The sequence below is a fragment of the Delphinapterus leucas genome, chromosome 15, assembly GCF_059928025.1.
Source record: "Delphinapterus leucas isolate spDelLeu-1000000601 "Yukka" chromosome 15, BTC_Dleu_Yukka2, whole genome shotgun sequence".
In the NCBI taxonomy this organism is placed as follows: Eukaryota; Metazoa; Chordata; class Mammalia; order Artiodactyla; family Monodontidae; genus Delphinapterus; species Delphinapterus leucas.
Window position 1 is genome coordinate 59,973,300 of NC_143143.1, and position 23,992 is coordinate 59,997,291.

At 46.9% G+C, this 23,992-nt stretch overlaps 1 protein-coding gene across 1 annotated transcript in view; it reads right to left on the bottom strand.

Annotated features, from left to right (window-relative positions):
* Positions 1 to 23,992, bottom strand: part of STK35 (serine/threonine kinase 35) — a 41,496-nt gene that overhangs the window by 17,029 nt on the left and 475 nt on the right. The window contains exons 2-3 of the mRNA XM_022592828.3: positions 22,945 to 23,545; positions 9,248 to 9,997 (exon numbers count right to left, since the gene is read on the bottom strand). Coding sequence (XP_022448536.1) covers positions 9,285 to 9,997; positions 22,945 to 23,545 — 1,314 coding nt within the window. The 3' untranslated portion in view covers positions 9,248 to 9,284. The remainder of the gene's footprint in view (positions 1 to 9,247; positions 9,998 to 22,944; positions 23,546 to 23,992) is intronic.

The following is a 23,992-nucleotide window of genomic DNA, read 5'->3' on the forward strand; positions in this document are numbered from 1 at the left end:
TGAGTTACAGCTTTCCCCTGGCACCTGTAACTGAAAGCGTAATTCCTTTAAAGTTGGGAAATTCATTGCAGTATTTTACAGTATTGATTTATTTTAAACTTTGCTGGCAGTTTTAAGGCCTGCATGCCTCTGAATCCTAGAAATGCTGGAGGAGGTCTCCATTTCCTTTGATTTTGTAAAATCACCGAAGACTCACTAGTAGAAATGAAAAGAGCGGCTGGGAGCTTATATGTTGCTGCCCTAGTTTATCAAGACAGAACCCTGGGCATTCTCTCCAGGTCCTCATCTTGAATGCCCCTCCAACTGGGGATTTCACTACAACGACAGTCCCCTCTCCCCTTACCAGCTGAGTCCTGTACCCAACAAAGCCTCAGTGTGCCAGGGCGAGTTTCACACAATCCCTGAGATGTGACCTCCTCACTCACCACCTGGCTTACAAGGTGCCCCTAAACCTATCTTCAAGAACCAGCCCAAGGCACCACCTTCTCCAGGAAGCTTTCCCTCCACTCTCTCCAGGCTTCCTGTATTTCTTCCTGTATTTCTACAACTAAATGTTGTCTTAGGTCCACAGCTAACCTGTGAGCTCCTAGAGGACAGCACTGGGGTCTACACTACCAAGACCACCGCTGGGCAAGCGCCAGTCATACGAGGGCTCCTGCTCACCAAATCTGACTTGGCCTCAGAATCTTTCAACACAGGGCTGCAGGCAGCCACATCAACAACAGGGACGAATCATGAAAGCCCTCGGCTTTGGTCAAGAGTCAATAAATGAGCTGGAAGATGGGTCAGGGAGAAACCCAGCAACCCTGCCATTTTGCTTTGGATCCTCATCAACCTTAAGTGTCCAGGCTAAGCTCACTCAGAACGGGCTTCTGCCAGGTCCTGGGGAACAGAGACAACAGGGTGCCTTTGGGTCACATCAGAGCCCTTCCTTGTCCTGGTGCATAGACTGTCCTGTCAGCACCCCCTCAGTGCCAGTGCTTTCCTGCCGCCCCCAAAGGGGATGCACTTTGGGTCTCCCGCTTTCCAACCTTTTGGGAATTTTAACCTCTGCCTGCTTGTGTGGCTTCTGCCACTGTCGCCTGGCCCTTGGTTATGTGGGTGCCTCACCATCCCAGCCTTGCCTCGCCTGCCCATGTTTGAGGCTGTATCAGTGTGACACAAGAGGAATCAACACACAGGTGATCTCACCTGAAGGAGCAGAAGGTGGCCCTGCTGCGGTGTGCTGTGCCGAGACTGTCAGACTCTGAAAGATGCCCACGGGCAGCACCGACACTAATACCTGGGGGCCTCTCGTGTGGAGCTAATAGGAGGGGGAACCCACCTATAAACCCATCAAAAGCTGCTTTCAAAGAAGCTGTAGGAGGCAGGATAGAACAGTGGAATTTCCAGTCAGCTATCCGGTTTCAAATCCTGCCTCTGAAAACTGTGTCAAAACGATTCTCAGCTTCCCCATCTGCACCGTGACGGCAGATAACAGAACACTTGCACAGATGACGTGATAATAAGATACTCTATGTAAAAGCACTTAATTCAGGGCTGGAGATAAAAGGGCAGGGCCTCTGCCCTGCACAAGTCAGAGGGCCCCTCAAAACAGGTTTTTAGAACCAGAGCTGTTATTGTTGGAGGGAGTATCTGTGTCCCTAGCGTAAGAGGAAATGGGAGTTGGAAAGACCCCAACCGTCAGGCAGCGTTGCTCACAGCTGGAGGATTACAGGCGCTATTCTGATTTGCCCAAAGGGATGCTGCCTAGGCTGACAGGGGCCAAGGATGCCAGGGAGGAGGAGAATGTGAGCAACAACAGCCCTGGGGCAGGCCTGTCCCCTCATGAATGCTTTGATGTCCTGCAGAGCTTCAAGGGACAGATTATCCTTGTGGGCAACCAGCCCCATTACATAACAGACAGCTCAGTTTCCTTGTGTTGAGACAGCAGGAGTGACAGACAGAGAGGGCAACAGCAGGGGCAAAAGCGGGCGCCCAGGGAGCTACCTGGCCTTACAAATACCAGCCTTCCCCACCTGGGGGATCTCCCAAGAAACACCAGTAGACAGACCCAGAACCAAGGGATGGCCTGCACACCAATGGTTCCTAGAACTGCCAGGTCTTCAGTGAACGTTGAGCTTTACATTCCCAGGGAAAAGAGCAGCAAACCCACAACCCTCTGCTCTCACACAGCCCCGTGACGTCTAGTGAGACAGGGTAAAAGCAAGGCTGGGGCCTCCAGTTATAGACAGGGACTCAAAAGATGCTCAGCAGTTCTAGTTCTGCTTGGATCTAAGAATTAATAGTCACTGGCTAAATACCAACACCCCCGCCCCCAAATCTAACTAAAACTTCCATTCTTTCCAAGGACCTAATCATCCACTTCAAGGTGAGGCTGGCACTTCCGTCTTCTGCTCCTCCCATCCTCCCTTTGGGCAGTTCAAGGCTCCACCAGACACTAAGAGGGATGAGCCTCTGGGCTGTGAGAATCAGACTTCTGACTTGGGTCTCTTCGGCAGTCACACCCTCTCCGGGAAGCCTTCTTCCATCGCTGTCCTTTGGGCTACCTAGGTGTTTACCAGCACACTCTGAACCTTCTCAGAGTAGAAGAAACAACCTCCCAACTGGAAACCGACTAAGTGCCAGGCTCCTCCGGTCCACCTTACTCAACTCAGAATGCATTTCCTGCCCCACCTAGTGCCGCGCAATATACGTGAGGCTCAACTGTTTGTTGAATTTTGAAAACATTTGAGATTTATAGGCAATTCCATGAGGCAATACACCATACTGGTTACAGCCATGGACTTGGGCCTGGGTTCAAATCTAGGCTTTGACCCTTACTAGCTCTGAGAGCTTCAGGAAGTTACTTGAAAAGCAGTAAATGAAATAATGGTCATAAAGCACCCAGCCCAGGGATGTCCATAAATTATCATCATCTCTGGCACTGTTGCCCTCCATCAAAGCCTTAGCCTTCTAGACTCAGGAGGTGAGGCTCCAAGTGGGGGTCTTACATTCTCAGAAGCTAGGTCTCACCCATGGTCTCATCCTGCCCCTTCCCACAGGGAGGGCAGTCCTGTGAGAGAAAGGCCTGTCTTATGTGTTCCTGGGTTAGTTCCGATGGCTGGGTCAGGAAGTCACACTCAGAGATGGGGCCTGGAGACCTCTCTAGTCTTGGGTTCCCAATTTTGCACTTAAAATCTTTTAAAAATTTACCACCACCCGCCCCCCTACCCCAGATCCTGTTTTGAAGACTCTGTTGTTTAAAACAAACCACATTAATTAAACATTTCCCCCCCCATTTTTAAGTTTTTAGTCTTACTTTTGATTAACTCGATACCTATAATGTGACACAATTTGGGTATAATTCCAGCCGAAAGGAAGCGAATGATCTGAATTGGCTTCTACAGCTTCAGTGTAAGCATATGTGCTGCTTGCTGCCCGTGAGATGAGCTGAAAAAGCTTTTGAATCTCCAGCAAAGGGGCTCGACTAGGGGTTTAGGAATCCTCATGTTAAAAAACCTCAGATCTCATAAAACAGAAACAAAATCTGAAGCCCAGGTCAAGGGGCCAACCGGATACCCAACATGTTAGCCCAGAGCCACATCTTTGGACCCTAGGCCAGAGAATAATATATCATTTATTACTTCAACAAGAAATTAGGCCCGATTTCTTTCTGATGTTGGGCAGCTACCAAGATCGCATATGGTACAAAGAACATTCTCTATGACCCCTTAGGTCACAACAACATCTGATTTCCTTCAGCAGACCTGAGCTGCCCACTCCAAATAAACATCATTCAAGGCCCTGGCTTCAAAAGGCCCTAGGTAACTGAGGTTTGTGTATTAGACAGCAAACTTGGCCATGAATGCAGAGTCCCTTATCCCACAGCAACCTCCCCGGTAACATGTGGGCAGTGGTACCTGGAACATCAGTCTGGCTGGCTTCCTGCTTTGCATAAGGCTTTTGGATGGATGGTAGGAACCATTAGGGATTATTAAACATCTTCAAAAAGTGACAAGTAAGAGAGAGCTAGGACCCCTCACCGAGTAACCTTTAAAAACAGAGACATTTTTCTGGAACAAGCAATTGGATAGAGTTGCCTTGACTATAGCTTTGTTTCAAAGAAGAAAGCTATTTGGCAATCCTCAGAAACAAGGCAACTAAAGACCACCATCTTCAGAGGAACAGAAGACAACGCTTCCACCTCAAGCCCAAGCGTGCATCTAAGACTGTGCCGTCCAGCATCTCACTTAGACTGTTTCTACGGGGCACTTTCACAGCCTCTTGCAACTCCCCCAACAACCTCAATCAGATAAGTATGATCTACTCCACTTTATGGATGATGAAACCCAGAGAGGTAAAATAACTTGCCTGAGGTCACAGAACCAGTAAAGCACAGAAGTGGGACTTGATTCTGGACAGTCCACGAGGCAACACTCCTTTCAGAGGAATCCCATGTTTCCAACCCAAAGTGCAATTCCATTCATGGTTGCAAAAAACTGAAACCATTTAGCCCCAATTTAAACATTACTCTGAAATCTACAATCCTAGATTGCTGAGGTGTTCCTTCACCATTCCTTCATCACGCTGTTACTGGGAACGACTGGGTTTCCTTTATGCAGCTAGAGTCTGACCCACGACAAAAAGTTTCATAGGAAAGCTGGCCAGGAATCAGGACACACAAGTTCTGCCCCCTTCATTTGGGACCTTGAATAAGTCCCTTCTTTCTAGGTCTCTCCCTACTTCTCAGCTCCCCCTCACAGTAAAATTCCTCAGGAAGAGGCATCAAAATGTGGTTTGTAGCTCGGCAGTACACGAAGCCAAAACTTTTCATAGTTATTTGCCTTTTCCACTTTCATTCTCTCACAAGTGTACTGTGAAGTTTTCCAGAAGTTACACGATGAGTGACAGCACCAGTTTACAGAGCAAAAGCAAGTAAGAGTCCAGCTGACTATCAAGGCAGTTAAGATTTGCAAAAATATAAAACAATGCCACTCTGCTCACTAAATACGTTTTTGAAAAGTCATTTTTCATAAATTGTATGTTAATATGTAACTGAATTACTATTCATTTGAAAGGAACGTTTAAAACAATTCTCTGTTTTAATTTCTAATACCAATACCTGTAGATATAACCCAAAACAAAAACTCTGGAATCCTCAATTTCAGGAGTGCAATGGGGCCTTCAGACCAAAAGCTTTGAGAATCATTGGCCTACTCTCTCACGGTCTCCAATTCCACCCCTTCATTCTCTCTGAAACCCACTCTAGTTAGGGTTCTCCTCATTATGAGCCACCAAAATTGCTCACGAACACTAATGACTTCCCAATCGCTAAATCCAATGGTCAGTGGCCAGTCTCTTCTCATCTCACTCAGCCTACCTACAGAACACGCTGCGGCTGATTCCTTCCTCCTCCTGAGGTCTTTTCTCCACCTGGCTTCCAGGACACCATGCCCAGGTCTCCTATATCTCTGGCTTCCTTTCCTTCTCTCCAAGCTGTTTTGCTTTGAAATCTTCTCTATGCCCACTTTAGAACCTTGGTCATCTCAAAATTTGTACCTCTAGACCATTCTCTCCTCTGAATTCTAGACTCATACAACAGCCTACTCGACCTCTGTACTTGGTCACCAGTGATTTTTTTTCTTTTTCTGCCGAGCCGCATGGGTATGCAGGATCTTAGTTCCCTGACCAGGGATGGAACCACTGCACCCTGCAGTGGAAGTGTGGAGTCCTAACCACTGGACCACCAGGGAAGTCCCTCAACTTCTGTACTTGGATTCTAAACAGGCATTCCAAACTTTCAGATGACCAAGACCTAACTTTCTCCAGTCAAATCTGTTCTTCCCCATCTCATTTGATCCTCTCTATCCTTCCAATGGCTTCCAAGGCCAAGAACTTGTAGTCATCCTTAATTCCTCTCTCTCACATCTTATGTTCAACCTAGCATGAAACCCTGTTGGTTGACTTCAAAATTCACCCAAAATCCAATCATTACCTCCCCTGTTCCACTGTTCAAAGCCACCATTATCTCTCACCTGGGTTATCATAGTAGCCTCCCATCTTGTCCCCTCACTTGCTCCCTTCAGTTTACTTTTAGCACAGCAGGTACAGTGATCCTTTCAAAAGATCAGACATCATACAGCTGAAAACACACCAATGACCAGAAGATTAAAGGCCAAAATCCTCACAGTGGCCTACAAGGGCTATTCTAGTTGACTCCTAATTACCTCTCTAGCTTCTTTTCCTATACTCTCCTCCCTGCTCACTCTATCTAGCCTTCAAGCTATTATAATGGCTATTGCCTCTGTCTGGGATGTTCTTCCTCCAGAAATCCTCATGGTTCACTCCCTCTACTCCTTCTAACCTCTGCTCAAAGGTCACTGTCTTAAGACCAACCCTGATCTCCTCCACTTGGAAGTACACCTCCATCCCTCACCTCCCTGCATTCTGATCTCCCTTATCCTGGTCTATATCCCTCCACTAACCCACAGCTAAGTTATGTCTGTCTCCCCAGTAGATGTAAGCTCTACAACTGTAAGAATTTTTGTTGGTTCTGCTCACTAATGTATCTTCTGTGTCTGAAATAGTCCCTGGCAAATAGTTTCTCAATAAATGTGTTGAATGAATATATGGAATTAGCCTCTCCATCTATAAAGCTTGATTGGGAGAGAGGGGAGTTTAGACTCAATAGTTCCTCCCAGCTCAAGCCTCTGATTCTCTAACCAGCCAAATACTCACTTATACCACAACTGATTTGAACCTTTGGCACTACAAGGCTCAGCTCCTGGTCACAAAGACCAGGGCCCTGGACCCGGCCCACAGTTCTAAGTGCCCAGCTAGGACAGGGTAGGATAGGTACCAACTGACCAAGCACTGTCCTCATTAGTTGTCAGAGTCTGGGACACTTGGCTGTAACTATGTTTCTGATCTTTTCTCATCCCAAGGTCACCTATTTCTCCTACCTGAAGCAATCACTGCTATTAAGCTTTAACTTTAACTTTGCCCTGCAACAAAGCACAAATCCCAAGTGTGGATGTCCAAGTGGGAGCCATGATTTCAATTAGTTATGACAACCCCATAATCCTAACCCAAATTCAGATCCCTCTTCCAATGACAACCTTCTTTCTACCCCAGGGCAAACTTGAATTCTAAGAGGTTTTTTTAAAGTAGAAAAGATGAGATGGAAATGGAAAGTGACAGCATGAAATACAATTAAAATACTGTCTAGCCAACCCTTTTTAGGCTCGAACATGGTACTACCCCAAACCTAGCTTTAAGAACGCTGTTCTCTTACTCACTGGGCAGTAGGACAAACTGGCCTGGCACCTGGAAGATCATGTTTGTGGAATGGGAGAATTAAACCTGGAGTGACTCATTTGAGAAGTAAGTTCACTGAATACTGAAGCATAACCAGGCTCAAATCAGCATTAACCAATACCAACCAGAAATGTGAGGGCGATGAAGGGAAAGAAGGGATTAAGAACCCACCTAGGTAATGGAGGGCTCTGTGCCCCAGGTGCTGAGGCTCCTTCCTCATGACCACTGGGATCTGCTTCCGCTCCCTATCACCTCCTCTCAAGCCTTCAGCAAAATCTAAGTCTAGCTTATTTCCAGCTTGCCATCTTGATACTAAGAAAAAGGGGGCTGGGGGGAGAAGGAACATGAGTTAAGATATACCTGCCCTTAAATTAGTAGGATCGTGAGTAAATGACTTAACCCTTGCAGGGTTGCAAAGGTGAAACAAAATGGTACATGTGAAAATACCTAGCATTCATGGTAGGTATTCAATGTTCTTTTCTTTTCCATTCCCTTTAAGGAAAATGAATCAAATCTGACCAATACGCTAGCCAGCATGTATATCTACTGACATTAATCTCCCAACATCTATTACTTCCTTCTTCTTCAATATTGGCCAGTTGCCTTGCCAATTCTGCCCCAAAGATCCAAGCACTCCTCTATCCTCAGTGCTACTACATTTAGGTTCAACAACATCCCTTACTAGCGTGAATCAAATAATTGGTCCAACTGGTCTCCCAATCTCTGGTTCAAATCAGCTTACACATGCTGAAGCTCTTTATGCTACATTGCTCTGCTCTGCTTTGCATATGGCTCCCAAATGCCTACTAAGTCAAGGTCAAATTCCAGGGTCCCATGTTTCACCTTATTTCTAGTCTTATTTCCCTTGCTCACATCTCAGACTCTGGTCCAACTGAACTACCAGTGCTGTTCCTGGTACACACTTTTGGATTATCCACCTCAGCTCTATCCACGCTCCAGCAGGCCACTGTCCTCCCCAACTACCACCTGTCTACTACATCCTTCACTACTCCAAACTGCTGGAGGCTCTCCAATATGCTAGGCTCCCGCTGGCTTCAGGTCCCTTGCAGAGGCTAGGCCTTTTACCTGGGATGCTCCCCTCTGCTTCCAATTCCCTACTCTTGCTTCTGGGCACTATTCCCTGAAAGGTCAATTTCCTTACGTTCGTTGTAAAGCAACTATGATAAATACTGATTTAATGTTTCTCTCCTTGACTAAGCCGCAGAAGTCATGAGGATGGGGCATGTTTTCTGATTTTGCTTACCACTGTTATCCCAGAGCCTAGCACGGTACTTGACAAATGAAAGCCCACAATCAATCTGTTAAATAAGCAAAGATTTCTCTAAAAGAATAGTCACTCACACACTGTTTATAGTATCTAAAATGGAGGAATGGACATGTGCTATCTGAAGTGGGAGAATGGTTACGTTACTGTACCTATAATAGAATGTCAATTATTGAAGGCCACGCTTTCAAAGTATGACATGGAAAATGCTCGGGTTAGACCTGAATGGAAGAGCAGGAAACTAAACCTAAAAGAGCATGATCTAAACTATGCAGAATTGGATGTGCGAGTAGGAAGGATACAAATTGGGGACAGTGTTTATATGCTGAAAAAAATGTCCGTACTTCTTTTGCACATTTTCTACAGTAAGCATTTATTAATTGATGAGAAAGTATTTCTAAAACACTTAAGAGACTCAGCTCAAATGCAATGTCTACTCAAAACTTCCCTAGACTTTCTCATTTGTACTCAAATAATCCCACTCAAATAATCCCTCAATTTCCTCATTGAGACTTGGGAGGAATGAATCTTTGGTAACCAGCACTTAGTTCTCTTCAACGCTGCATTTGCCCCCAACTCCATACCCCCCGCCTCCCTGGGCTCAGATTGAAGAATCCAGTAGTCCAGGAAGTGTGCATGCAGAACAAAATTAAGTACACTCACCTAGTTTAAGAACACCCAAGATGCTCTGCCCTGAATTTTAAGCAGCACATGTGACCTGGTCCATTCTGGTTTCAAGTTCAAAGGCATCAGGCCGGTCCTGTGGGTTAGCAGCTAACATATCTTTCAAGAGCTGCTTGATCCCCTCAGACATGGAAGTCCTGCGTTTCTGGGGGATGTGCAACTCCATCTTTGGGTTTTCTAGCAGCGCCTCACCAACAGGGACGATCTCAGTCCCCTGTTTGATATAGGTCCCCAGGAGCTCCTTCTTGGTCTCAGAGTCAATGAAAGTGATTCTTTCTATCATTGCCCAGATGATAATGCCCAGGGCAAAGATGTCAGCCTTGGCTGTGTAGTGTCCCTCCCAGACTTCAGGGGCCATGTAGAAGTCTGAGCCACAGGCTGAGGACAGCCAGTATTTATTCACATTCACATTTTTGTTGTCTTGATTGCCCTCTTTACCTCGGGGGGCCAGCCCAGCACAGACCTTGCTTAGTCCAAAGTCTGCCACCTTGAGGATGGGGGTGCCAGACCGCTCTGTGATGAGGATGTTGTCTGGCTTTAGGTCCCTGTGCACGATGTGGTTTTTGTGCAGGAAGGCAATGGCGCTCGTGAGCTGTAGCATGAAGCTCTTGTTGGTGGCTGGGTCCGGCCTCCGGGACAGGACATACTGATTCAGGTCTCCACCTTCACAGAATTCCATGACAAACCAGAGATAGCAGGGCTCCTCAGCATAACCCAGGATCCTTTCTCCTAAATCAAGGGAAGACCAGAAAGAGCCCAAGTGAGATGGACACAGTCACACCACTTGTAGACTAAAGGGCTGTAGCATATTAGAGTAGAAGTGACAGTGATGACGATCGCTCCAATCCAAGAGGACCAGCATAACCGGCACGGAGCCAACTCTGCACAACAAGGCCCATCTCTACTCACACAGGGTGAGTCAAGTGATAACAAGATAAGGGAACCCTGGTTTACCGGTGATTAGCCAGGAGGCACCTTAGTTCACCTCTCCCAGTTTCCACTTCTGCTTCTTCACCTGTAAATGGCCATGTGTAACACAGAGTACCAACACTGGCACCTGACGTTCAATTTAGTATTTACTACCACCCTAGGAGGTAGGAAGAAATAGCCCCATCTAATAAAATGAAGAACCCGAGGCTCACAGCGACTTAAGAGTTAACAGACTCAAATCCATGACTGCAGCGCCACTGTGTTTCATTACACTGTCTCCAAACAGGCAGCACCATACCACCCACATCTCCCAGGGCTGCTGCTGAGACGAGGGAAAATATGTGAGAAGACCGTCAAATGTCTGTTACTCCATGCTAAGCCAAAGACCTTCCCTCCCTTCCTTCCTTCCTGCCTTGTGCAGGGATTCTTGCCGATGCAACTAGAATGGCACTACAAGTTTATTTCAGACACACTCCAACTCAGTGTTTTCTGGTAGCCCACCACATGCCTAGCACAAGTTGGGTAAGTGACAGGCCCATCTCTATAAGTTTAGTTTGAAGGAGATAACGGATGTTTAAAACAGCAAGCATCATTAGCTGTGCATCTGCATCAAGGTCAAGTTTTACGAACAGTGAAGGGTGGGTAGGAGTCACCAGATCTAAAGAAGTCCGAAGGGGCAGGACTTGAGTGACCCCGAAAAGACAGGCAGTAAATCAGCAGGGAGAAGCCAGAAGGAAACTCTGGGCTGAGATGGGATGGATAACGAGGCACAGGAATAAACAGACCAGAGAGGTGTACATAGGAAGTCTGAAGTGGATGTAAGATGTCATCAAGTTATGTGGAAACTTGAAACTCCAGCTCTGCCTTCCTCAGAAAATCTTTCCTTTTGAACCACAGAAACTCCAGGAAAGCTGCTGACTGGCATCTCCAAACAAATCCCAATACACTTTATAAAGCAATTAACGGTACACTGAAGCCTTAGCATGAAGTTATCTGGTGACTGCAAGAGCCCAAAAAGCTTGAGCCTAAGCAGGCAGGTGTCTCATCTTGCTGATGAGGCTGGGTCAGCCCCGGGTGGTCACATGGATCATTCGTGACTGAGCCAGACCCTCAGGAAAAGTCCTCTGATCCCCTGTACAGTGTCTCCATTCTACCAAAGATGAAGGCTGCAACCCCTCACAGAGCCTCTGCCAGAGGGTTTCTTTCACTAGTCATTTACTTTATTACAAAGAGAATGGGTGATCCAGATGAGATGTTGCTAAGCCCCGAAATTACCAAGGAACATAGCCTACAAAAAGCCAGTGGTCTGGAAGTTCTAGGTTGATCCAAGAAGATGACTAGACGGACAAGGCAAAAGCTTTAGGCTTTTCTGTTTTGTTTTGTTTTTTTGTGGTACGCGGGCCTCTCACTGTTGTGGCCTCTCCCGTTGCGGAGCACAGGCTCCGGACGCACAGGCCCAGCGGCCATGGCTCACGGGCCCAGCCGCTCCGCGGCACACGTGATCCTCCTGGACCGGGGCACGAACCCGTGTCCGCTGCGTTGGCAGGCGGACTCTCAACCACTGTGCCACCAGGGAAGCCCAGCTTTAGGTTTTTGACCACGATCTGACAGACCACATTTCCCCTGTAATTATATAGTTTGCTTATACTGCTCACAATCAAAAGTCATACAGGTAGAACTAGTTTAGGGCAGATTTTTTTTTTTTTTAAATCAGTTGTTTCCCATCTCATAATCCTCTTTCTAGGTCATCTGCTCCAGTAGGCTGAGGTTCTATCTAAAAGGACCCCAGGGACTTCCCTGGTGGCACAGTGGTTAAGAATCTGCTTGCCAATTCAGGGGACACGGGTTCAAGCCCTGGTCCAGGAAGATCCCACATGCCGCAGAGCAACTAAGACCTTAAACCAGAACTACTGAAGCCCGCTGTGCCTAGAGCCCATGCTCTGCAACAAGAGAAGCTACCGCCATAAGAAGCCCGTGCACTGCAACGAAGAGTAACCCCCGCTCACTGCAACTAGAGAAAGCCCGCGCGCAGCAACAAAGACGCAACGCAGCCAAAAATAAATTTAAAATAAATAAATAAATAAAAAGACTGCAAAATGAAGTGGGGATCTGAGCCCTGATCAATCAACCTAGACTCCCGAGTAAAGACCCATAAAAAGGAGAGCAAGAAATGTTTGGGGGTGGTAGAGCCAGAAAGGAAACTATTAAAAAGGCATCAAATTCCTTCTGCAAAGGCCACATCAGAAAACAGTGAAACTTCTGGTGGGGAAATAAAGGGTGGGGAATGATGATTATTTTATACACAAAGTTGGTAACTATGGCAATTGAAATAAAAAGACAACAACTCTGTAAAACAGACTACATATAAGTCCAGGTTATGAGAATCCAGGGAAAGAAAAGAAAAAAGGTAAAAAAGTGCCCTCAGTCAGTGAGTGAGTGGGTAGATGAGACCTGGGATTAAGGGACTTGCTCTGGGGAATGAGCTAAGGTCAGGAGACGCCAAAGAAGGGGGCTGTTTGTAGAGATGACAGAACTGGACAGGAAGCAGACAAAGTATCAGTGAGCATGACAGAATGGAAAGTGGGGGACGTAGCTACTTGTCCCAGAGACAAAAAGCACTTTGCACTGGGTAGGACCTTGGGCTTATTTCATGAGAAGCTGCAGTATGTGTTTTCATGAAAGAATCCCAACTGCCCACAAACAACATAAGAGGCATGTAAGAATTCCAGCCCTTTCCTTCAGGCAGATTGTCTACTGGGCCTCTCAGCTACCTCTCATCACAGCAAGATGGAGGGAGGGAATGCGGCACTCAACGCACTGGGTGCATTTCTGTTGAGAAGCAAGTAGTAGAAGAGCACACAGTAACAGAAGAGTAATAGAAGACCAGAAGACAGTAGTCTAGGTTGAGACCCCAATTCTGCCCCCGGTTTACTGGGTGGTTTCGAGGCTGAGTATGATGGGAAGATAGCTAGAACCTGGGGCAGGTCCCTGAACCTCTGAGACTCAGTCTTCTCATCCATCAAATGAGAATGACACTTACACCACATACTCCTGAGTTAAGTCACAGTCGGCAGAGTATAAGGTACTTTGGGGGAATCACATCCTTTACCATCTCCTACATCATCATTCCCACCAGACCCCAGCCAAGTCCTAGCAAGTCACGGATTTCAATACTCTCAGTGCTGGAGGCCAGAGAATACAGCTTTCACACGTTAGGCAAAAGATGAAACTGAGAAAGAAAATGAAAATGGATGATGATATCACATTTCTCAGGCTGTAATAGCTAAAATCCATATTCTAGCCAGAGCAGGCCACTTTTATTTGGGGTGACCTCTCTACGTAAAAGGTGACCCCTCTCCCCAAATCTGTGCAGGTGCATCTGAACGTGTACCTTAGGACCCAGCCTGAAAGCTAACCTACTCGACATGTGCCTGATTTCCCAGGTAACTTTCCTCTTCTGATCAGCCAAAGCCCAAGTCTCATTATTTACCAGGGTGACTGCGCACTGGGGAAGGGAAAATGGTCAAACTTCCAGGGATTATCGAACACTGGTTCTAAGCTGATACAAATTCCTGGAGACTCAAAACGTCGCCATGGTCCAGTCAGGGTAGGGGGCCAATAGAGGTCAGGTGACCAGTGGAGTTTCAGCTCAGGTCTGTTTCACAGCGACCCCAGTGCGTCACTGAAGCCACCCTGTGGTTACTTCCCCAGTTTTGGGATGTAAAACTGGAACAAACAGATGCAGACACTAGTAGAATCCTCACATGAAATTCAGTTTTTTGAACCGATAGAAACAAACAAAATTTACTCAAGTTTTATAATTCCCTTGTTTGGTATAAATCTGACAGTTCTGTAAGACTAAAAAGGGCTGAAAATTTAGCTGCCCAGAGCTGTAGAAAAGAGAGTGTTATTTGAAGGTGATAAGGATTTGTGGCAAATCAACCTTTGAGAGCCCACTGGGTTCCAGGAACTATTTATCACAGCTGTGAGTGGTTGGTAAGGTGCGATGCTGCACAGCCACATCCCTCCACCAGAATGTGCTAACTCCCAGGTTACAGGGGGCAAAGAAATGCACTTTGATTAGAGGCAGGCCTACCTTCAGGGGCGTTTTATTACCTTTCCCAAGTCCAGTAGCCAGAAGATCACAAAATAAACTCTGTATTTCAAAACATATCCTATGCCACAGTTCACAGGGAAACAATTAAAAAAAAAAAAATCAAGCAGGGGACTTCCCTGGTGGTCCAGTGGCTAAGACTTGGTGCTCCCAATGCAGGAGCGATCCCTGAGTTCGATCCCTGGTCAGGGAACTAGGTCCCACATGCTGTAACTAAAAGATCCCACACTTGGCAATCAAGATCCCAAGTGCTGCAACTAAGTCCCGGCGCTGCCAAATAAATAAATTTAAAAAAATAAAGTTAAAAAAAATCAAGCAGGTGCCTCGCGTCTCATTACTCATGGGCATAAGCAGTGGCTGAAGTCTCCCAACAAAATGGGCTGTATTCAGAAACTTGAGGTCAGGAGGCTCAGCATGACAGTAAGTCAGTATGAGCTGTGGAAAGGCAGGCACTTCCTGGAAAGGGATACAAAATACTCAGAATTTTATAAGCCTATTTCCAAGCATCCTCCAGAAATTCGACTTTTTTTTATATTGAAATATAGTTGATTTACAACGCTGTGCCGATCTCTGCTGTACAGCAAAGTGACTCAGTTATACATGTACGTATTCTTTTCCATTATGGTTTGCCACAGGACAGTGAACATAGCTCCCTGTGCTGTACAGCAGAACCTTGTTGTTTATCCCTCCCCTATATAATGGCTGGCATCTGCTATGCTCTAGTATAAGTACACAGTTATGCTAGAGCATGCACTGCTTGGCAGACCCCAAACATGTGATGAGCAAAAGCCTCTGCCCTTATGAAGGCTTCCAGCCATTAGAAGCAGAATGACTGCAGCTATGAGAATAAGGAAGAGGAGGCAGCCCTGCCTGAGGGGTAGGGAAGGGTGGTTAGGACGAAAGAAGGGCAGGCTGAGAGTAAGCAGCTCATGCACTGTGTTTCCCGGGGTGAAGAGCGTGAGCACACGGCACAGGGGGGTGTAAGCGTGCAGCGAGGGACCCACGTAACCTGGGGTAATCACAGAAGAGATGTGGTAGGAGATGGGGAGGAATGAGGCTGGAGGTGAAGCTGGAGTCAGCTCATAATGGTATCTGGCAGACTACAAGAATGTGAACTCTAAGAAATGGGAAGTGACTAAAAGTTCTTGAAGTATTTTAGAAAGATAAGTTGCTTATTGAAACTAAGAAGTCACCAATGTAAAGTTAGACGTACCATTTAGGTAAGACATCCAAGCTGTTGACAACACTCTGGTTTGCCACTGACTGAGTTCTGATTTCAGAGATGTTAACATGTGGAAGAACACGTCTGAGAATCGACGAAACAGGTTCCCTCTGGAGGCAAGAGGAGTTAGAAACGGAAGACAGACTAGAGGCCAAGAGATGCATCAGGAGGTCCTGAAAGCTGAAGAAGTGAGGGCTCGCCAGGGAGGAGGCAGGAAGGGGATGTGAGAAAGGTCTTGGAGGTTTATAATCAACAGAACTGAGCAACTCATCACTTCACATGTCATGGAAGGAAGGAAGAAGCCAATCCTCTCTTCTTACTCCCAACTTGCATCTACGTACATGACCCTTTCACAAGTGAGGAAACTGAGGCTCAAAAGATTAAATAACTTGCCTTCGGTCTCACTACAGTCTCACAGAGGCAGACCCCAGAGTCTCCACAGCCTGGATTCCTAACCCTGATGCTTTACTGCTGCCTCTCACTGCCTGCAGCAGAAGTTAACACCTGGATGCTCCACTTCCCACTGTGACAGTTCCTCGTTAAGTACTCTTATGGACGCCCCCAAGGAGTTCAATGTTCCTTAAGTCTCCAGTATTGATAGGCCAACCACATAACACACTGATTCATTTTTCACAGAGGATTATGATCTTGATAAGCATGCTGAGATAAGCAATTCAGCAATATTTATCACAAGTCTTCAAAATGCTCAACACGACATAAAAACCCCACTCCAGGAATTTATTCTAAAAGAAGAGTACCAAAAAGGCAAAACAAAAACAAAAACCTACCACTACCAGCAACAAAAGGGCACACCAAGCACTAAAAACACACAGAACTGGTATTCCACACAGCACAGTACAAGTAAGGAGTTAGAACAACTGTCCACGAGTAATTAATGGTTAATAATGGCATCACCACTTCGTTGAATCCTTAAAGGGCCATGTTTTACTTCAACAAAATTTACTTAAAAAGCCAAAAGAGAAGATCACATAACACATCATAAGCATGTTTAATGTGAAGTGAGACATAAGATATAAAATTTTAAAGTTATGTTTAAGAAAATATTATAAAGGAATCCAGAAATGAGGTTTGAATTTGTTATGACCATAGCTATCCCTGCTTCTGATTAAATAAAAATTTTAATATACAACTTTTAACTAAAGAAGTGGTTCAGAAGATCAGTCCTGAGAAGATGCTGAAGATGAGGACCATTCAGCACATTCTCCCAAAAGGAGCATAGACCAAGCCCTCCTCCCAGCCTCAATGACCTTGAGCTGTGTCACTATAAAGAGGCTGGGTCCAGTGTCAACACCACAGGGTGTGTTCAATTCAAAGTACTTCATTAATCAAATGTCTTTGCGCACTACAGAACACACCCGCTCAGGGTGGCTGCCAGGGCAAGATGCAGTGTCCTGTAGAGGCCAAGAGGCCAGTTAGGAACTCTCAGGCCCAGGGGGAAAGGAGAAGGAGCCAGCCAGGCCTGGGGTCAAAACCACCCACTCCCACACTTTCATGGCTAATGTGACCCTGGGCAAACTGCTAAAAAAGACCCCATGAATATTTCATTTTCCATAAATTGGGAAGAGACACTTACCTCAATGGGCTGTTGGGAGGCTTAACTGTGACATACGAAGCCTCTTGCAAGGTGCCTGGACACCAGAGCAGACAACTATTGGGTACTAATCATGTTAAAAATTGCAAAGAACATCTGGATATAAACCTAGAGCCTGACCTTTCACCACTGTGGGAATGGACAAGTTACTTGACTTAATGGATCTTGATTTTCTTGTGTGTAAAACCAGATTACAAAAACTCCAACCTAAAGTGGAGAGGATTAAATGAGAGGATGAACCATAAAAATCTAAGGTTAGCTATTAGGACTTGGAACATTGCAAGGCTCTTGTTAAAAATGCAGATTCCACTGGCCAGGCAGACTGGGGAGTAGGGCAGTCCTGGTTGTTTCTCTCTCCATGTGCAATGGTCCTTGCCACATGCCTAGCCTTACTGCGTGCCAGGCTCACATCTGATTTACCCTTTTACAACTCATCCTTCCCTCCTCTAAACTTAGTCCACATTCCTGCCAGCTGTCCCCCCTAAAGCACCTCTCACAGGCTGCAGTGAAGTATCATTGGTTGTGCTGTGCCCACCTCCTCCCTTAGACTGGGCACCACAGTGGAACGAGACCATGTCTCTGGGCTCCCGCAATGCACCTCACACACATTGAGTAGGTGATCAATAACTGGGTGAAATGAATCAAGATGAGAACTATTAGCTGGAGAGGCTTAAAAGAGAGAAATATCAGAGAACATTCTAGTATAGGGCATGAAGAATGTTTAGATTAAGACAACTAGGTAAGCATCCAGAATTTGTGAGTTACTGAGGAGGGCCCGTGGCTAAATACCACCAAAAGCCAAGTTCGAGCTGAAAATAAACTGATGTTCTATTGGGAAGCTAAGCTCTCTTTGAGAGTGTACTTACAGTGTAAAAAGCCCTACCCAATACAATGCCAATTAATCAAAGCTCTCAAGTAAGTGTTGCTTCTATCTCCTGGGGCCGGTATCTAAAACCCCCAATGCACACAGAAGGAAAGCAGTCTGTCAGTAGCAAGAGAAAAGGAAAGTCTGTGCGGTTGTCCCAAGACAATCAAGAGCAGAACAGAAAGGAGGCAGAGGGTCCCTGGCAGCTGAGACCTAGGGGAGGCACCAGTAGAAATCAGCAGTGCCGCAAGTACTGGTTAACACATAATTGAAAATAGATAGTAGCCATTAGCTTCTGAGTAAAATATGATTACACCCATTTAACAACAAGAAAAACAGGAGAGCCCAGAACTTAAGCCACCTGTCCCAAGAGTGCAGCGCAGCTGTGAAGGAAAGCTGACTCAATCCAGAATGCTGGGGCTTGGAGCCTGGCTTGGAGCCTGGCTTGGTTCTGCTGAGCTGCTATACATCGGGCAATGTCACTAACCTCAGTGCCTCAAGTTGTCTCACCCGTAAAATAGGGATAATTATAGTATTGACTTCAAAAGGTGGTTACGAAGACTGAAACAGTTAAGAGGCATAAAGCCTTTAGAACAGCTCTTGGCACACAGCAATCAGTGAGTTTTAGCTTTTATTAACAGGGTGAAACTGGGACTAAGACCTTCCGACTCCCAGTCAATACCAATGTTCTACTGTATCCCATTCATTTCCAGGGACCCTAAATGCTGCCTTTATATCTATGTCAGGGTAGCCGAAGACTACCATTCAGCTCCCTGCCTCTACCCAGGGATCTCTAAACTCTGAGACCCCAAAGCTGCAGTAGAGAATTCAGAGGTGCTTTCCAGCATCCTGGGAAGGGGGCACCCAGCTCTGAGCCCAAGATTTCCCTGGGCTCTCAATGGGCTGAGAGGAGTTTGCAGGCCAACAACCCATCCACTAAGACACTGGCTCCCCCTCAGCTTCCTGAGGTCTACCTCCTTCCTTGCTTCCCCAGGCCTCTATGCTCCCAGAGGGAACCTCTACTGTTTTCTGGGACACCCACCACTCATGACCTTGCACGACTGTCATGGCCAAGCCTTCTGCATGCCTCGTGGAGGAAACTCTGCATAGCTTCTTCTAGTGCAGTGTATGGCTCACAGTCACACCATCCATCGGCGTGCAGACAAGACTGCCTCCCAAGGGCCAAGATTCCCACCCATGTGAAAGCCCCTCCAGGTATCTTGAGTACAGCAAACGTCAAATAATTGGTCAAGCGGAACATGTCACGTTTACCAAGTTGGGATAAGCTAGGTTCCTGGCTTTTCCAAACTTCTAATTATTCAGTTTTATGAGCCTTGACAGTTTGTTGTGGATTTTTTTTTTTTGTCTTTATTTGCTGCTATTTGTATAAGGATCAGTGTGCACTTTGTAGAGAGCATCAGAATTTCTGAGTTTGACAATGAGCTCAGGCATGCCTGCTGTCTAAGTGGCAGTAATCTTGAATTCAGTTTTAGGTGCAATCAGGAGAGGGTCCTTTGGCAATGGAAACAAGGGGATAAAAGCAAACTGTTAACCCTTTTTTAATGAAAAGTTCTTAAAAGTTAAACAAAGCCACCAACCCATCAACCAAATAATTTACAGGATTGTTAATCTGGTTTAAAAAAGCCTGGGAGACTGGTTTGAATACTACCACTAACTCATCTGGGGCAAGTCCTGTCTCTTTTCTGGGCTTCAATTTCCTTCCCTGTGAAACAGAAGGCCAGATCAGACATCTAAGATGGCTCACTACTGACTGTCTGAAACTTCTGTTCTCTATTTAATGCTCTGGGTAGGACTTTTTGGTCTTTGTTCAGAGAGAAAGGAAGGACATAAGACATAGAAGTCTATCTAAGTGGAGAAGATGAAGAACTGCATTAAGAAGTCCCCTTACCCCTTTTTTGATATTGGTTTATTCATACATAATTTTTTTAAACTAGAGAAATGCCTTCTGGTGGAGTTGATACTTGGAGAGGGGGGGAGGAGAAAGGAGACAGACAACCATTCTCTATTCTCTATTTGGCCAAACTGTGAAATAAATAGCAGTCTCTTCTCTACCTATTCATGTGTTCCTAGGCCCCCTTCTTTCAAAGCCCACCTTCTCTGCTAACTTCTGGCTAACTCCTGATTCTCATTCTTGTTAATATGTACAACACAGAACAAAGCCATTAATGAGCCAACTTGCCTTTTCTTCCATGACCTTGATTAGCATTTGAGTCTTCTACATGTCCTCAAACTTCAAATTAATTTCCTTTGGGACAAAGAGTTTTTTTTTCCTCTGCAAATACCACCATAGGGACCTCAGTAAAAGTTTGTGGATTTGGTTCATTGAGACTTTAAGGCAGATTAACACTTTTCAGTCTATTCAAAATTATTCTAAATTGCAGGAGTCGGGGCAAGAGGTGACCGCATCTGTTTACAGACAGAGCTGAACCAGATTACTTGCAAACTAGAAGGAATCTGCCCCGGCGGCATATCAGGACTGCTAAATTTTGGAAGCTGAAGTCAGGAAAACTTAACCTGGAGTAATTTGGATATTTGTTCTCCACTTTAATACTGATAGCAAAAAGCTTAACGCCTATTAACTGCTTGTTAAATTTACACTTGACACATAAATCTGAATATCAGTTTATAAGCAGAGGCAACATGCATTGTCTTTACTGCTCTCTCCCTAAGCCCAGAATATTAACTGACCCATAGTAGAGGCTCATATATTTAAGACTCCAAATAACTAAAAGGGACATATTAAGTATGTGGGCTAAAGCAAAATATTTCATTTCTTTTAGGCCTCAGTTTTAGTTCACAAAGGGAGGAAGAAAATACCAGTGTTTCTGTCAACTTGGCGCTGCCTACAGTACAGGAAACAGAATGTGTTCCATGGTCAAGTTTGGGAAACTTGAACAGGAACATTGTGAATTTCGAAAGGGATGACAGTGGAAGAAGATTCAAAACGTAGCCTGAACTTACTGAAGCAGCAAATTTCTCCTCATCTGGAGCACTTGTTGACATTCCCAGGCTGCACAGCAACCCTATGACAGAGGAACCCTCACCCTATTAGTAAAGGAATGCTCCCCACAGGTTTGAAACAACTTGTCCCATGCAGTCAGCTGAGACAAACTATGACTAAAAGTGAGTCTAACCCCAAAGCCTGTGTTATGCTGCCACTGTTTACTGCGGAGTTTTGACAAATTCTACAAGTGAGGAAAGTTTGAACAGTATATGTAGGGACACAAAGCAAAGACTTCCAACCCAGGTTGAAGTTTCAAAACTGGTATCAATGAGCTGAGGATAGAAGAGGATCCTTTGGAAAAGCAAACTCCTACATCCCAAGGCAGTCATGTAAGTTGGAAGTCCAGACCATTCATTAACCACAGAAAAGACAGTCTGAGAGTGAAGTGAAGAGCCTGTAGAATACAGGTAAGCTGAAAGAATCTCCTGGCAAGTCTTTTCAAAACAAATATATTTACCCTGGAGAGAGAGTGGGCTTTTCAGGATGGATGGGACAGGGATGGGCATAAAAAGTAGAAGCCTATTTTGAAAAAGGACCCCGGGTAATATTGAGCATGTCCTCAATCCGCTGTCAAACAACTGACCTGAAACAGGACCAGGAGTTCTCTTGGGATGGGCCTGGAGGATCTTATAGTCAGGCAAAAGCTCCAAACAAAACGCCCTATCCAACCCCACCCCAAATCCTACCTTCTGTTACTAAGGTCAGATCTAGTTCATCCTTTGGGGAGGGAAGAAACCATTACACCTTTTAAAAGGATTGAGACCTTGAATCAAGACAGATCTGAGTTCACATCGCTTAAGCTATGAAAAATTGTAAACAAACCAGGAGCACAACCATACCTCCCTTACAAGCTGATTAACCTCCATCAACTTAGGTTCGTTCACCTCTAAACCTTAGTTTCTCCACTTATATAAAGAGAAGAGGAGTTACTTTTCAAGTTATACCTCAAGTCACTCTGTAAGAGATCTAGGGCAGAGCTGGGTCTCAGATTAGCAACTTCTCCCCTGAGGAAGTCTCCTCAGGCCTTCCTAGCTCACTGGCTCTCTCTTCTATGAACAGACCCTTGGCTACTTGTAGTTTGAACAAGGCACGTGAGCACTCAGGATGCACACACTCCCTAACTGCAGTTAAAACCCCGAAACCAGGACTAGCCCTCCCAGGACTGCAAAATCCCCTTGCTTCACTGAGCCCCATCGTCCCTATAAATAAAACCACTTGGAAGCCAGCCTCAGAGGGTGGCTGTAGAAGGGAAGAAAAAGATGTTAGGTGTGTTGTGTGACAGCTCTAGACCCACCTGTGGAGTTATTATTCTGCAGGCCCCTAGAGGACCTAGGCTGAAAACCGCCGGTTTGCTTGACTGCCCTGGGATGAAGGGCTGGTGGTGGTGGGGTGGGGAGGGTCTCAGAGGAAAAGGAAGACCAGGAAACAAGAGTTAGCAGGGTGGAGCCGGAGGGTGTCAGGATTTTTGGAACCAGACAGGGAGCGGGTGTGGGTGGGTCCAGCAAAGTTTTTTTGTTTGCTTTGGGAGGGAAAGAGAAGAGGCCCTAGAGTGTGAGGGGGCTCGGCAGTTCTTCCACCGACTCTGAACCCAACGCCCTCCACTCCCAAGTCCGACCTTAAAAGTGCTACACGTTTCATAGTAATGGTTCACACTTATGGAGCACTTCCTATGACAATGGTTAGCACTTAATGAGCCCTTGTTATTAAAATACCAGCTAACATTAGTGCCGGGGACTAATCATGGATCCGGAGAGGAGAGGGCGGCCCGAATGTCTGCCCCGGAAAGGAGGGTGTGTCGGGTCCAGGGCGACAAAACCGGGACCAGGGTCTAGGGGTCAGTTTGGGCCGAGCCCAGCAGATTCGTGGGTCCAGGCCATGCGTGGCCAGGGCGGCCCTCGGCATTCCTACCTTTGAGCGAGGTTTCCACCAGACGCAGGTAAAGCTGTGAGCTCTTGTTGCCGTGGCTCATGCGCTGGGCTAGCCCGTTGCGCTGCAGGACGCACTCCTCAAACTGCACGACGTTTTGGTGGCGCCGCTTGAGGCTGGTCAGGGCCCAGAATTCGGCTAGCGCCAGCTCCACGTTCTCGGGGGCGTCGCAGCGGATCTTCTTGACCGCCACCCGGGCCCCGCTGCGCCCGGCCACTGCCTCGTACACCACGCCGTAGCTGCCGCGCCCGATCTCCGCCAAAAGGCTGTAGCGCGGCCTCGCCGACCCGCCGCCGCCCTCCGGCCGCCGCCGCGCCAGGTAGGCCTCGCCCGGGGCCTCGGCCGCCACCGGATCCATGGCCTGGGCCACCGCCGCCGGCCTCAGCTTCGCGCTGAGCGCCCGCGGCACTGGGCTTCGCCTTTTCCGCTCGGGGCTTTGTGTACCTCTGCGGGCGCCGTCCTCCTCCCCCGTTTCCATGGCTGCGGGCGGCGGGGGGAGCAGCAACGGCGCTGCCCGGGACCCCCCTGCCTCATCCCTCCGTCCGGCCCCGGGACGCGGAGGAGCGGGACCCTGGATTGTGACCTGCGGGCGAAAGAATCGGTTAAACGACCAGGCCAAGGCCGGGAAGCAAGCAGCGCAGGCCTCAGGGCGTCCCACCACCTCCTCCGGCCGCCACGGCCCCTTTAAGACGGAAGGCACGGCTGCTGACTGAACGGGGGAGGGGAGGGGAAAGCGGGAAAGACGAAACCACGGGGCACTGGCTCAGAGGGGGAGCCGGAAAGAAAAGCAGAAACTCCCCGCCTTTTCAGTTAACTTATTGTACAGCAGTACGAGAAACAAGGACTCGCAGTTTTCGTGACTTATGAAAATCGCCCTTAAGAAGAAATTCGGACTGTGGAGATCTTTTTTCCGCTTGGCTCCCGCTGGGATGCCCCTCCCCGCGTCCCGCCCTGCGTTCTCCCGGGTGTAAACAGTCCATTGAATTAAGCCGGAGCGGAGCCCAGCGGACCGACCCAAGTCCCGCCGGGC